The 14,757-nt window shown below is 36.4% G+C and overlaps 5 protein-coding genes across 5 annotated transcripts in view; 4 read left to right on the top strand and 1 right to left on the bottom strand.

Moving 5' to 3' along the window:
- The first annotated feature begins 721 nt into the window (after positions 1 to 721).
- On the top strand, positions 722 to 2,089 carry LOC104813302 (FBD-associated F-box protein At5g22730). Its single transcript, XM_010540869.1, has 4 exons — positions 722 to 1,033; positions 1,131 to 1,415; positions 1,584 to 1,727; positions 1,805 to 2,089. Exons 1-4 carry the CDS (start codon positions 722 to 724, stop codon positions 2,087 to 2,089), a joined length of 1,026 nt encoding a protein of 341 aa, XP_010539171.1.
- Positions 2,090 to 3,650: 1,561 nt separating this feature from the next.
- LOC109116623 lies at positions 3,651 to 4,263 on the top strand. Its single transcript, XM_019202485.1, has one exon. The coding sequence runs from the start codon at positions 3,817 to 3,819 to the stop codon at positions 4,051 to 4,053; it is 237 nt and encodes a 78-aa protein (XP_019058030.1). The 5' UTR covers positions 3,651 to 3,816; the 3' UTR covers positions 4,054 to 4,263.
- Positions 4,264 to 5,956: 1,693 nt separating this feature from the next.
- LOC104812313 (protein transport protein Sec61 subunit alpha) lies at positions 5,957 to 9,431 on the bottom strand. Its single transcript, XM_010539417.1, has 8 exons — positions 9,328 to 9,431; positions 8,297 to 8,653; positions 7,945 to 8,172; positions 7,485 to 7,839; positions 7,261 to 7,385; positions 7,024 to 7,159; positions 6,847 to 6,911; positions 5,957 to 6,446 (listed from the first exon to the last, which is right to left on the bottom strand). Exons 2-8 carry the CDS (start codon positions 8,638 to 8,640, stop codon positions 6,272 to 6,274), a joined length of 1,428 nt encoding a protein of 475 aa, XP_010537719.1. The 5' UTR covers positions 8,641 to 8,653; positions 9,328 to 9,431; the 3' UTR covers positions 5,957 to 6,271.
- A 1,085-nt stretch (positions 9,432 to 10,516) lies between these two features.
- Positions 10,517 to 12,097, top strand: LOC104812312 (ubiquitin domain-containing protein 1). The gene is made up of 4 exons (XM_010539415.1): positions 10,517 to 10,929; positions 11,136 to 11,261; positions 11,378 to 11,497; positions 11,792 to 12,097. The coding sequence occupies exons 1-4, from the start codon at positions 10,896 to 10,898 to the stop codon at positions 11,854 to 11,856; spliced, it is 345 nt and encodes a 114-aa protein (XP_010537717.1). The 5' UTR covers positions 10,517 to 10,895; the 3' UTR covers positions 11,857 to 12,097.
- Positions 12,098 to 14,036: 1,939 nt separating this feature from the next.
- Positions 14,037 to 14,757, top strand: part of LOC104812310 (seipin-3-like) — a 2,928-nt gene continuing 2,207 nt past the window's right edge. Inside the window, exon 1 of the mRNA XM_010539413.2 lies at positions 14,037 to 14,754. Coding sequence (XP_010537715.1) covers positions 14,168 to 14,754 — 587 coding nt within the window. The 5' untranslated portion in view covers positions 14,037 to 14,167. The remainder of the gene's footprint in view (positions 14,755 to 14,757) is intronic.

Here is a 14,757-nt window from a genome sequence, read left to right as displayed (position 1 = left end):
TATTGAAAGTCATATTATCATTAAATTATTTGTGTACATATGAAGTGTGATAAAGATAATATGCATTATTGTTCTATAATTACTTCTGGCCATAAAAGAGGTTTTGGATGACAAACGCTTGTGATACTTGGAAGGAATCATATTCAAATAAAATGATGTGTGACCGCCAAGATTCAATCGTTTGTTGTTCAAATAAAAGTTATCGATGACAGATAAATACAATATAAAAGTACGCGTCTAAAGATTGTAGATCATCAAATCATCACAAGGGCCAAGTGGGAGAATGTTGGAAATATAACATGTTAATGACCCATGTAATTTTGTGTTTTTAAACTTCAATATGATCTTGACTACAATGATGGAAATGAGTTTATTATGGTGTTGAAGTTTATGGGTATTTAAGTTTATTCCCCTCTCCTTACCCTATAAATAGTGGACATTTGGTTCATATTTTAATCCATCAAAAATCTATCAAAGTTAGGGAGAAAGGAGAGAAAACAAACAAAAACTGATTTACCGAATTGTTCTTCAAAGTCATTCCGCTGCAAAATGGATTCAGGTATAATTCTTATCCGATATGTATATTAATTTCGAATTGTGTGAATTATGCAAAAACCGTATCCAGTTTTTGGTGAGTTTTCATAAAGTTATCGAAAACCATCAAATGTAAAGTATTTTACAACCAGACCCTTTGCTGTGTCAGATACTCTCATACCTGCCCATGAAGAACGCGGTTAGGACAAGCGTTTTATCCACCAGATGGAGAAACCTCTGGTCAGGAGTTTCTGGATTGGAACTGGAAGCCGGTGAATTCCAAGATTACGATGCCTTGGCGAGTTTTCTCGACAAGTTTATGGATTTACACAAGGGTGAGATCCATAAACTCTTATTAGTGGTTGATGGTGAAGATGATGATGCATCTTGTTTCATCTCACGGATTAATGCTGTAGTAAACCGTGGAATTCAACATCTCGATCTTACGATGGGTTATGGATTCATGATGCCTCGATCCATTTGTGCGTGCGAGACATTGGTGAGCTTAAAACTTCATGACATGATCTTGGATTATCCCGAGTTTGTTTCTTTGCCTTGTCTGAAGATTCTTGATTTAGGACATGTTGAGTATGCAGATGATAATCTCAAACTGCCCGGTTCTCGAAGATTTAACCATCTCGAGGAGTGTCCCGGATAATGTAAAAGTCTTATGGGTGCGTTCTCATACTCTAAGGAGCTTTAAACTTGATTTCGATGCCATTGAGTATGATGAAGAACTTGAAGTTGTGATCGAAGGTCCTAGACTCAGGTATCTGAAAATCTTCGATTTCCGTACTGACGTCTTCAAGATCAGCAGTCTTGATTCTTCTGCCACTGTCGATCTTTCTCTAACCTTTAACGAACTGTACGGAGATATACCGGTCTCGTATGTATCATCGAAGAAACAAATCGTCCGCAACTTTCTCGTCGGGATCTCATCTGCGAGAAATATGACCATTTCTCAGGAGACGCTAGACGTATATATATAGAGTTTTTTCTCCATGAATATCGCTCATCTTGTTCAACATTCTTCTCTTTCTCTCTTTCAGGTCATCCATGGTTTCCTTAAAGGGGAAGCTCTACCAGAATTCAGAAACTTGTCTCATGTTTCAGCCACATTCTCTTACCATTTGCTGAAAATGTTGCCTACCCTTCTCGAGAGCTGTCCGAATCTGAAATCATTCGTCCTGAAGGTTTAATCAGCTCGTTGGTTTCGACATGGATAATCGTACAAGGTCTCAAATTACTTACTTTGTTCATGTATTTGCAGGGAAAGGACTCTTGTTCGGAGAAGAATCAAATCAGATTCAAATCCGTTCCACCACGGTGTTTAGTGACGTCTCTCGAGTCTGTCGAGATTGAGATACCGATAAGTTGGAACGCGGAAAGGCAATTAGCGAAATACTTTCTCGGGGATTCGGAAGTGATCAAGAAACTTACGATACGTTGCGGTGAATCTACGAGCGAGGAGAAAGCCGGTGGCATACTCAATGAACTCGCTGCATTATCGCCGCCAAGACGTTCGACCACTTGTGAAGTTGTTTTGTTTTGCTGAGGTTTAGAGACAGCTTTGGTTAACATTAGGGGTTTTGTCTTTGAAGAGTTTTACACATATTTTATGATTTTTTGTTTTTTCTAAATAATTTTGTTAATTATATATTATTAGTGTTATTTGCAGATGATGATTATGTTTAAGTAATCAAACCTCTGTTTGAGTTGGAGAGTCTGTAGTTTAATATTCTAATATACAGCCAAGTTTTATTTTAACTAGAATTCTTTGGATAAAATAAACTCAAACCAAATATAAAACATAAATATATATATATAATATGTTGCTAACGAATATTTTATACGAAATGGTTAATCAATCAAGTACAAAATTGAAGGTCTAAATTGTATCAATTCAATAACTAGTAGGGTGGAATGTGTAATAAATAAATAATATCAATTCAATGAATTTAAGCTCCGAAATAGTATGGTTTTGGGTTATCTTCGTAAACCACGAATATCACATCATATTCAATATTCTATCCTTCGGTCGACATTTTTAATTTCTATTTTTGTTTATATGATTTAATTTGGGTTTGGATATAAAGCTAGATATAAATATGAGATAATGTATTATGTACCATTTGTAGTAATATTGAATTATTTTACGATGTGGATAAAATTTTGCTATAAATATACAAATATCGGAAAGAGAAATAAAACAAAACTATAATTGATAATGCACTACAAGAACGTCAATTCATCTCATTATCAAATCTCAAAACACCTTTTTCTCAATTCTCATGGCACACGAAATCTCTCTCCTACTACGAAATTGTCAATCTTGATCCATAATCCTTAATATCTAAAAACATTTTTAAAACCTTAACTTTTATATATTGACATTTTTTTTAATTTATATATTTATGAGATTTTCCTGATGAAGTATTTTATCTTTAACTACGGCCAGTGGCGGATTTAGAAAATTATTGAACAGGGGGCAAACATAATTTTTTCTATTATAAATGGGGGCATTTCTAATTTTATTTGCAAATTTGTAAAAATTTACAAAGAAAAATACAGTTTTTAATTAAACTAATGGGGGCCTTTGCCCCCATTGCCCTTAACGTGCATCCGCCACTGACTACGGCCACGCTTGGGACAAAATTTCTATCTTGTGTAATATATAATATAATTTGTAAATAATCTTCTTTTTTCATTTTGAATTACTAATTTCTACAAATTTTCTATTTTTTTTTCATTTTTTATATTTTTTATAATTTGATATGTATTGCACAACCGTGTTACCCTTTTCTCCTGACCATTACACGTTCTACATGTTTTTTTTTTAATAAGATAATCTTTTGGTATGTAAGAAAACATCATATATTTACATTATTCTTTTCGTTTATTTTTAGAAAATGTTAGTATATTCTACTGAAATAAATGGAATAATATATTAATTGTTCTTTTTTTTTTTTCCCATTGCTCCTGTGTTCTTGGAGTTATAAAAGCACAAGTAAAAGATATGCATGCATACATAACACATCGCTATGTATTCAACGCCCGGCCATAGTTCATTTGTACCTAACCCAAATTCCACCAAAGTGGCCCTAAACCCCTTCGCGTCGTCTGTGCATATACATACATGCAAACATATATATATATATACATATATGTATAAGTGTATATATAGACACGCCATGATGAAGCTCACCCTAAACGTTCAAAAGAGAAAAGAAAGCTTTCACAAAATTTAAAGTAATAGAAAAAGAGGAACTCTATATTACAGTGATGGCTCGTCCAATGATCTGCATTTGTGTAATGTCCCTCCTTCTTCTTCTTCTAGGGTTTGTCTCGCAATCTTCCGAAGGGAAAATGGTTTTGGTGCCTTACGGCGCAAGAAAGGGTTTGTTGTTTCCAAAGGGCAATATTGATCCTCCGGAAAGCTCCGACCGTACATCGCCGGAAAATTATCCGACGAAACATCGTCTGATGCAATCCGTTCCAAGCCCCGCCGTCGGCCATTAGGCCACTACTTTTGTCCATTTAAAAAGATTCGACACATGTTTCAATTCATGTCATGTAATATCCTACAGAAAAAGCCACTATATTATATATATATATATAATGATTACACGTGTTTGATGTATTTCTACGTCATTGGTTATTGTTGGAGTTAGTTTATGACCCATGTAATAAATGGTAAGATTAATAAATTAATCATTTTACGATTCGATATTTTGATTTCTTCACGCCCTCCGTTGCCTTTGTTGTCGGGCTGTCTCCTTCTCTTGCATTTATGTACACGCATCCGTCCTGTTGTTAAAAGCGGACCAAATAGAAAGCTCTGTTCACGTAATATTTAAATAGCATATTTTCCAAGAAAGGGTATGCATTTATGTACATGCATCCGTCCTATTGCATTCAAGAGTTGACCTAAGAAACTGTTAAGGGGATCACCATTTATATTTATTGGATCGGAGGTATTTAATTTTGTTTATTGAGACAATCACTTTTAGCACCTAATATCAAGAACGAATATTAAAACAAAACTCGTGATAAAACCGTGGTTCAAATATCAAACCGTATTTTCCAAGATACATACATACATACATATATATATATATATATATATTTATACGTACATACATACCCATATACCAAGGATTATTAATATAAATATTTCGCTAGGAAAAAACTATCCAAAATATTATGGTGCAGCCGAAATATTAAAATACATTTGCCCGACTAGTAAAATTAACTGCGTGAACCCAACAAGGGCTAGTCTAGTGGTCAATCTGATGGTGCAATGTATTTGAAGGTTGGGTGTTCGATTCCACTTGGAGGGGAGAGACGTAATTTCTGAGTCAATAAGACCTATATACAAAGGTTGGTCCCAGATAAGAGGTTTACCTAATCAACGCATATGAATGATAATAGTTAGGTTTCTACTTCATAAAAAAAATAAATAATGGCGTTAGTTAGGAAGGATAAGGGAAAAAAACATCACGAGGAAACAGTAAAGGCCGATAATTGGAACATATATGTATATATATATATATATAATAAGACGGATAACCAATTAATGAATTAGGAAGAGAATGTTGGTTGCGTTGCGTGCCTTTCTTTACAAAGAAAGCTGGGAAGAGTTACTGTCGTCAGATGCTCCACTTCGGCGCTTGCATATTAAAGAGGCTGATTTGACCAATTATTTGCCCATCTCTCTCTCTCTCTCTCTCTCTCTCTCTCTCTCTATCTCTCTAAATATGGTCAGAAGTCTTATTTATTTTCTTTAATATTTTCTATTTTCTATTTTCTTCTTCTTGGGTAACGCTGTATGATTCCAACGCTAATTATATTAATTCAACATATTAAAAAAAGAAAAAGGAAGAAAGTGAAATGGACATGCAACAGAACGTGGAATACCATTATCGCTTTGTCATCCTACTGTTCGGCTTTCCTCTCTTTTTTTTGGCCCACACGACTTGTTAGGAGAGACTGCCAAATTAATGTTACACATTCAATGAACAATCATTCTTTGGGTTTTTTTTTATTTTGTTTTCTTTAACTAAATTACAAAATTAGGAATTATTTGGTCCAATAAAATATCGATTTGACAACTTTGTATTGTATGTAAAGGAATGACTTTAAATTAGAATTATGCAAGTTTAGTCGGAGAAGAAAACACGAGGAAAAAAAAAAGGAAAGAGAACTATTTTGGTACATTTGCATGATTGCGTCATTTTAATTTCCCTTAAAGTTACATGAAGCTAATGTCATATAGTCAACGTTGACTTTTTGCATCGAGGATCCTATGGCAGTGTAGAATTAAAGCAAACCATATTTTTCATATATATATATATATATAAACTTGATTTTAGAAGGAAAATGGTGAATAAACCCCCTAAAATCTAATATGTAATCGTGGTAGTGATACGCATCGAAATGTCAATTATAAAACTCCTCAGACATTTTTTTCCCGCCACCGAATTCTAACAAAAGGAAAAGACAACACTGAAAGTTTCGGACAAACAGTTGAAAGCAGAAGAAAACGAGGAACGAGGAAAGTCAGTCCTGCAGTTACAGCTACCCGAAAGTGGGCTGAAACTAAATAAAGCTAATAAGCTCTTTTCTTTTGTCAAGGTCTCTCTATCTCTCTCTCTCTACTTGGGTGTTCCACGCCATTGCAATGGCGAGTCGATTTCTCTTCAGAGCCAGTGTGATCTTCATATATTTCCAAAAGGGCTTAGAAACCGAAGAATCCGAGCTCGCTTGCTTTTTCCTTCTCGAACGTCTCGAAGTACTGGTAGATGATGGTGACGGCCAGGAGAATTCCGGTCCCTGACCCGATGGCGCCCATGAAATCCGCCAGTACGGTCAGTGCCCCAATGCACATTCCCCCGAACGCCGCCGCTGTCGGGCTCGTCCAATGATCTGCATTTGTGTAATGTCCCTCCTTCTTCTTCTTCTAGGGTTTGTCTCGCAATCTTCCGAAGGGAAAATGGTTTTGGTGCCTTACGGCGCAAGAAAGGGTTTGTTGTTTCCAAAGGGCAATATTGATCCTCCGGAAAGCTCCGACCGTACATCGCCGGAAAATTATCCGACGAAACATCGTCTGATGCAATCCGTTCCAAGCCCCGCCGTCGGCCATTAGGCCACTACTTTTGTCCATTTAAAAAGATTCGACACATGTTTCAATTCATGTCATGTAATATCCTACAGAAAAAGCCACTATATTATATATATATATATAATGATTACACGTGTTTGATGTATTTCTACGTCATTGGTTATTGTTGGAGTTAGTTTATGACCCATGTAATAAATGGGTTCAGCTGTTGCTGGTGGTTAGAGTCTCGGTGTCCTTGCATCACCATTTGTTGCTCCTTTCATCAAAACGCAATCGCAAATGCAAACGCGGCGTTTAGGCAGACAAATGAAATGAGTTCAGATTCAGCTTTGGTAACAACTACGATGCGACTAGAGGAAGCATCTTACCCTGAGTTGTCTGGCGACATCTTTGGCAGATGATCCGGAAACTTCGATCCAGGTTTTCGAGAACAGAGCACAAGCTCCCAACATGAACACGAGGTAGAACAGGGCATGGAAAGGATGAGCTGCCATGTCGGCTAGGCTGCAAAAAATGGGAAGACGAAAACCATAGTGCAGGTGAAGTTAGAGAGTGGCTCGAGAGCAAGAAGATACAAGAGGCCGAATGCGTTTATGATCAATCACCTGGATGGAGCGGTGATGTAGTATGCAATTCCTCCAACAGGGACAGACTGGCCGCTGTATTCCGACTCCTTCCAAATACCCAAAAGATTCACCAGAAAGTTTCCGCTGTACTTCCTGTATAATAGCTGGAGAAACAAGATTTCTATCGTTAAGACACATCTCGAGTCTCCTCAGAGAGGATCATATTGTGCTTTTACGTGTTATGTCTGGTAACAAATTAGTACCTGAGAGATGAAGTAGACGTTGGAAACAAGGGCAGACTGCAAGATGATGGGCATGTTCGAGGTGTAGAACAACTTGATAGGATAGGAGCCCTGCTGTCCACGTGCATTCTTGGATCTCACGGGCAAAACCACCCGGAAGCCTTGGAAGTAGATAACGATCAGGAAGATCAAGACAGTGGCGAGCAGATTCGTCACGTTCGGGAGATTCTGCCTGTAAAATGCCTCCCGGAGTGCACGGACTTTGTCTGTCCGAGTGATGAGAAGATGGAACAGAGCAATAACTGCGCCTTCGAATTCAGCTCCACGTCCGCTGTTGATGGTGGTTGGGCTGAATGCTTTCCAGATAATGCTCTCACTGACAAAGAATTAACTTTCATCAGCACAAAACCGCATGAAGTGGATGGATATATGTGGAAACGAGTTTGAAGAGATAATCTGAGAAAAGGGTGGCAACGCTAACCAGATATTAGTGGCAATGAAAAGGGAAATTCCGGAGCCGAGACCATATCCTTTCTGGAGAAGCTCATCCAAGCAAATGACGATGATACCGGCAAAGCAGAGCTGAACAATAATGAGAATAGCATTCCCGACTCCTAGCTGGCCAACACTGCCATACATTCCAGACAGCACATATGCAACTGCTTCACCGATGGCTATAAGGATACCCAGCAGCTTCTGTGCACCATTCCTACAGAAGTCATAGAGAAGTAAGAAAATTATACACAAGAATCTTTGTCTATTCATGAAAAACCTCATTCTCTTGTTGGAAGCCCACATAATTTTGATTTTAAAAAAGGTTACTCGGTACTTACAAGAGTGCACGGTCTTCACGTACATTGTTGTCCACTTCAATGATCTTTGAACCGGCTAACAGTTGCATAACCAGTCCAGATGTAACAATCGGTGTAATACCGAGCTCCATCACTGTTCCTCGGTTCGAGGCAAGGATGACACGCATCCAGTAGAATGGATCCGCGCCGGTGGTAGAGTGGATCCCATAGAGTGGGAGCTGACTGCACACCAAGAAGATGAACAGAGAGATCACGGTGTATATGACCTTCTCTCTGAATGGAATTTTCCTATCAGCAGATTGCACTTCCGGAAGGAATGCAAGAAACGGTCTCACGAGATGAAGCACTCTAAACCCTCCTCCCATCTTGAGCCTTTAGCTGCAAAGGTAAGCAGCATCAACAGAATCAGAAAAGTAAATGCAATTAACAACAGAAGCAATTAAGCATCCATAAAGGTTGAGCCTTTGACCATCAAATCTGCCTTGAAACCGATACTTAGAAAATAAATCGTCATAGATGTAAGATTCTTTTAACAGGGAATAAACATCTAGCTACCAAGTCATATACTCATATCAACAACTCTGATTTCTGGTCTATAAATTGAATCCGAATCTCAGGTCGTGAAATCAAAGTAAAAAGGAGATGCAATGGTCTTTTAACAAGCATCTGACTTTGCCATGAAACACAACACAAAAAACATACTTCTGGAGCGTAGAGACTAGATTCCAGAACAAGAAGGAAAATCCATGTCAAAACCCGAAAATCTCGTCAATCCGATTTCAGAATCGAAGCTAAACACGCAAAACAAAAGAACAAACACGTTCACATCTTGACGCAATCCCGGAAGGTAGATCCAAACTTAAGAAAACAGATCCGAGAGATATGGTTCACCCAGATGCAATCGTTCCAGACGCCGAAGAACTTGGAAAACCTAGAATCCCAGACCCGGGAAGCCGACCACTGGATCGTTCGGATCCGAATCTATAAACGACGATCTATACGAAGAATTTGCAGACAAATATCGCTTCAAAGGTACGAAACACTGTAATTACCGTTTGAATCTTAAGCGTAGGAGATCGGAGAAACCTAGGAAGATGTCTCAGGCGATGGGTGAAAATAGGAAGTAACAATGTGCGGAGAGAGAAAAATATCTTATATATGCGACCTATAGATACAGAGCCGATGGCATTAAAGAAATGAGATGATGACGTGGATACATAAATAAGAAAAAAAAAAAGAAAAGGAAATCATAGCATTGTTCTTGAGTTCCTATCCAATCCGGAAGTTTATAAAATAAAAAGGAACAAAAAATTGTTTTTACATTCAAAAGATTGCGATTTAGGTTTCAGGTCACATTTGAATTTTCTTGCGCTTTAAAACAACATTATTTTTAAATTTGAGTAATTGGTTTTGAAAAAAAATTATTTAGATTATATTTAGATTTCAATTTAATTTGAAGTTGTTTTGTTCAAAAAAACATTAATTTTACAAAATTATTTTTGTTTGTTTTTTTATTATTTTATATTCTATTCCGATTATTTAGGATATGAATATATATCACTACTTTGAATTTGTTTTTTTATATTTTATTTATTGAGTTTTACCTCCATTATATCTCCACCTCACCAAGGAAGAAAATATAGAAAAAGGAAAATTGGATATTTGAACAGGATAAGACTAGAACATATGGTACACAAGAGTTCGTTTTCAATTGGGATGCTATAATTTTATTTTAAAAAAAAGGTTATAGACAATATAAAAGTATGTTGCTTTGATAAAATTATATTTTTTTGGGGTTTCATATATAAGAAAATATATATGATGCAAATTTTTTATCTCGTTCTGATTTCGAATCTCAAGTTGAATAGAGGAACGTAATTCCAATCACATGTTTATTTCAGATTTCGGTATTATTCTGGACTTCGACTTAGTATACCCATTAAAAAAAACATATATGATTGGTAAAGTCATATGTTCTTGCTCTTAGTTTGTTGTCTTTTTCTTTTGTCCAAAAATTCCAAGCAAACTGCAAATAGAAAATATAAATGCAATAACATGTTTCTATTAGGTTTGGTTTATATAGTTAGGTATAAACACTATAGTATTAAATAATAGAATGTTAAGGATTTGCGAATCAATTTTAAAAAACGATATATTCTCATCAAGAATTTTCCGATCCTTTGGAAGATATATATAATTGAATCAAAAATCCATCATCTTATGCATCATAAAAAATCCGGTATATTCTCTGTGTTATACTATTTATGTGCAGTAGTGTATATAAGATGGATTAGAATATACTAAATATACAGATCATATGCACATATATATATATATACGTGCGTGTGTGTTTGGGAAATCCAGACGGCTATTTCTTCGTCATGGTCACGGGTATCTCGCTTGAACAGAGACGAGATTGAATTCACGAGAAAACATGCGATGACGCCCGTGTCCGAGGGGCCCGGCCTCAAAGATCCCCTGATCCCAGTTCTTCTTCAAAACCCTCTGAGCTTCATCTCTCTCTCTCTCTCTCAATCTCTCTCTCTATCTCTCTGTGTCTGGCTCTCTGACATCTTCTGTAGCTTTTGGGTTCTCGATCAGCTTCGAAGAAGCAAGTCTTATGGGTTGCGCAGGCTCCCGACCCAAAACAGATGGTAACCTCTCTCTCTCTCTCTTTCTCTCCCTCCTATAGAGATTATTTGCATAAACGACTGTCTCTGTACTTGACCCATTGAAGAACCAAACCGGACCAAGAAAAACTAAACCAAACCAATCTAAACCAGCCACACGTACACTTGAAAATGAAACATACCCTCTTCTGTTTACAAAAGACGTGTTATAAGTTTGATATGGTGTATAGGGCAAAGGGAGAGATCACTAAGGAGGCCGAAATCGTGGAAGCATCCTTCGCCAATATCCAAAGCAGAACTCGTCCAGATGCGGGAGGAGTTTTGGGACACCGCTCCTCACTACGGCGGCAAGAAAGGTCCTACCCTTTCGATCTCATGCATGAATATATATATATATATATATATATGTATGTATGTATATGTGGAATCTGGCTGTTGTCACTTGTCATATATATACACGTTACGAGGACAGAGATCTGGGATGCGCTAAGGGCGGCTGCGGAAGCAGATGCTTGCCTCGCCCAAGCCATCGTCGAGAGCGCCGGCGTAATCGTACACAACACCGATCTCTCCATCTGTTACGACCAGAAAGGTATAATCACGTACGTTAGATTTAAAAATAATATATCATATATATATACGAGAAACTTTTCTTCTCTTTTCTTTCTTATTTTTTTGTTTTTCATATTTATATATGGTTTTTTTTTATAACAATTTACACAAGACAACAAATAACTTCCATTAAACGGAGAGTTATCTCCATTTAGATTAGAAATTGTATAATTTATCATATGCAGCCATTCATAATGAATTTTAATATATGAAAATACACATAATGATTTTTTTTTTGGGTGAGTAATTGAAAAATGTAATTTTCATTGCGTAGGTGCAAAGTACGAACTGCCCAAATACGTTCTGAGTGAACCATCGAATCTCATCGGCCGAAGCTAAGAACAAAGCTCTACTCATTCAGCAACGTCGTTCGATCGACCGAGACAGATGAAAATGTTGGATAAGGATTTTTGTCTCTACGTACGTACGTGCCAATAACAAATATCAATGATCCTATATATATATATATATATATATATCCTATATAAACCGTGAACATATATATAATGATAAACAAAAGCCAATTATGTATGTGAAAAGTTGTGTGTTATATTCAACATAAAAAAAAGTTTGTGTTTTATCGTATAAATATAACAGGCAAGATACAGTAACCTAAATTCAACATAAAAGTGTATATTTCGAATTGCAATATACCATGCTATATAATTATATATATATAACCTTGGAATATTGAATCATAGATAAGATCACTAACAGATGTTACCAGAACTCTCATGTTATAGTAACTTTTTGTTAGTTCAACCAGTGAAAAACGTATGTTCGACTATCAAATTTAGAGAAACAACATATATATTCTAAATCACCTATTTGCTTTCTTTCTGACTATGAGATTAATATCTGAGTTGATCCAGATACCCGATTATAAAAAAAGCACTCTCATTCAACCATGATATAGTAGCGGACTATGGAAAGAAAATCTTTTCTCCTACGAAATTCAAGATTAATCTATAATCAAATTATATATACAGTGATGTCAGTTGGGTTGGTCCAGCCCATTTGGATTTAAAAGATAAACGGGTTGGGTTGAGTCGATCCGTTAATAAAAATAGATTGAGTTGGATCGATCTATTGAACCTGTGTAAAACATTTAAACCTATTATATATTCACTATTTATATATATATATATAATTATTAATATGTATACTCATATAAACTAGGAATTTTTATTTCAATACTCGATTCGAAAATGACACCGATTTTTTCAATACGATTCAATTTTGGAAATGGTGTCAAGTTTTTTTTGTATGATTTGAATTTTTCGATACGATTCGATTCGAAACGATATCATATTTTTTTTTTAATACGATTTAAATTTTTCGACACGATTCGATTTAGAAACGACATTGAGTTTTTCGGTACGATTCGATTTGAGCGGTGTATCAAGTTTTTCGATACGATTCGAATTTTCGGCATGATTCGATTCAGAAACTACAATGAGTTTTTTGACACGATTTGATTCGGAAACACACCAAATTTTTTGGCACAAGTCGATTCGGAACGGTATTTAGATTTTTATACGATTCGAATTTTTGGGCACGATTCGATGCGAAAACGACATCGATTTTTTCGGTATGATTCGATTCAAAGCACAGATTTTCGATACGATTTGATTCGAAAACGATACCAAATATTTCGATTTAATTCATATACATATATATTTGTATATATAAAAATATCTATATATACTATTTTTTATATATCTAAATATAATAATTTTAATTAATTATAAAATGAGTTTAATTTTAAATAAGTATATAATAGATTTAATGGGTCAAAATGTATTTTAAAAAATTAATCAAATAAATTAAATCATTTAGGTTTATAAGTGGGTCGGATTGGATGGTGGAATGAACATTCACATAGTTTTATTTTATTAGGATTCATTCTTATACATGGTTGACGATTTACTCGAGAAATATGGGGAGAATTCAGTGGACACTTTGCTCACTCTTTCGTTACAGCAGAGGAAGAACATGCACGACACGTGCATGGCACGTGGACTTAGGTTCGTGTGCCGAATGATATCCAACATCATCATTGTCAGTCCCGTTAGTGTTATTCTCGGGGATCGGCGTTCGGGAATTTAATTTTGAAAATGGAACTCGAAAATTTGGCATAACTTGATATAATTGAACAAATCGTTATTGAAACGAACTTGATCCAATAAATGCCGAATTAAAACTTTTTTACATACGGATATATGTATAAATATCAAATTTCAAATTTCAAATTTTCTTTGATATAAAACCCGAAACGCCTCCTCGAGCTATGATTTTTTAATAAAAGTAAATAAAAATAAAATAATGTTGGGACGTGTGTCAAGGTGCGGGTTTATCCTTAGTGGTATGTGATTTGGTTATCTGCATAGAAAAGAAGACAAGTCTTGTTGATAACCTGATCATGCAATGCGAGCCGTAGGATATGACGTCAAAACAATCGTGACCGTTGATTCTTCAGCAGCTCCGACGACTAACGGCTATTAATATTAATATTGTTTATCGTTTTTTTCCCTCCACGACAGATAAACCTGCCAAAGGATTTCTCTTGACGGCCACGCCGATTCGATATATACATACACAAATATTGCGGGTTCAATAGGCGAATCGGATCCCTGGGAGTGGAAGAAATATGGGTGAAATCGATGATTTCTCAAATGGGTTTGGCGAATTTTCTGGGTTTTCCCCTGATTTCGGAGATTCAAAGTCGGGAGCTTTCGGAGATGCCGTCAAGTGTTTTCTGCTGAGTTTTGTTGCAGATGGAGCTGAGAAAGCCATGAAGACCAAGAAATGCAGGAGAAGGCACGATTTTCCGTCACTTTCTCGGGAAAATCTGGGAAATGCAGGTTTCGGGTCAAGAGCTCGTGGAACAGAGGAAGAAAACTGTTATCTCACGAAAAGGGTTCCTACAAGAACTTCGAATCTGGCCATTGTTGAACCCGAATTCCAAAACCCAATTACAGACAGACCCAATTCAGAGATTATCACGCCGAATCTCCCAGATTTTCTTGTGAGGATGACACTAAAGCTGATAACTTTTCAACTCAACCTCGCTGTAAGCTTCTTCACGTTTCCCATCTGGGCCTCCTACCTTGCCTTCTCCCTCGCCATGTTCCCGTTCTACACAGTCTCGCAGATCAAAAGCTACATCACACGAAAGTTACAAGAAGCGATCGAGAATTTCATCTTCAGGTTCCATAGATCGGTGACAAGGCTTGGAAG

Source organism: Tarenaya hassleriana, unplaced genomic scaffold, assembly GCF_000463585.1.
Source record: "Tarenaya hassleriana unplaced genomic scaffold, ASM46358v1 Cleome2, whole genome shotgun sequence".
Lineage (NCBI taxonomy): Eukaryota > Viridiplantae > Streptophyta > Magnoliopsida > Brassicales > Cleomaceae > Tarenaya > Tarenaya hassleriana.
Note: the sequence above shows the minus strand (reverse complement) of the source record. Positions and strands in the feature narration are given on the sequence as shown.

Bases quoted from the DNA above. Each gene is read 5' to 3' on its own strand.
- LOC104812312 (XM_010539415.1), top strand. From the start codon at position 10,896: ATGGGTTGCGCAGGCTCCCGACCCAAAACAGATG. The intron at 11,262-11,377 runs GTCCTACCCTTT...TTACGAGGACAG, and splicing joins TCACTACGGCGGCAAGAAAG to AGATCTGGGATGCGCTAAGG. The intron at 11,498-11,791 runs GTATAATCACGT...TTCATTGCGTAG, and splicing joins CATCTGTTACGACCAGAAAG to GTGCAAAGTACGAACTGCCC.
- LOC104812313 (XM_010539417.1), bottom strand. From the start codon at position 8,640: ATGGGAGGAGGGTTTAGAGTGCTTCATCTCGTGAGACCGTTTCTTGCA. The intron at 7,160-7,260 runs GTGATTGATCAT...CATTTTTTGCAG, and splicing joins TACATCACCGCTCCATCCAG to CCTAGCCGACATGGCAGCTC. The intron at 6,447-6,846 runs TACATGGGTCAT...TCATTGGACGAG, and splicing joins CAACAGCTGAACCCATTTAT to CCCGACAGCGGCGGCGTTCG.
- LOC104813302 (XM_010540869.1), top strand. From the start codon at position 722: ATGAAGAACGCGGTTAGGACAAGCGTTTTATCCACCAGATGGAGAAAC. The intron at 1,034-1,130 runs GTGAGCTTAAAA...TTGAGTATGCAG, and splicing joins TTTGTGCGTGCGAGACATTG to ATGATAATCTCAAACTGCCC. The intron at 1,728-1,804 runs GTTTAATCAGCT...ATGTATTTGCAG, and splicing joins TGAAATCATTCGTCCTGAAG to GGAAAGGACTCTTGTTCGGA.
- LOC109116623 (XM_019202485.1), top strand. From the start codon at position 3,817: ATGGCTCGTCCAATGATCTGCATTTGTGTAATGTCCCTCCTTCTTCTT.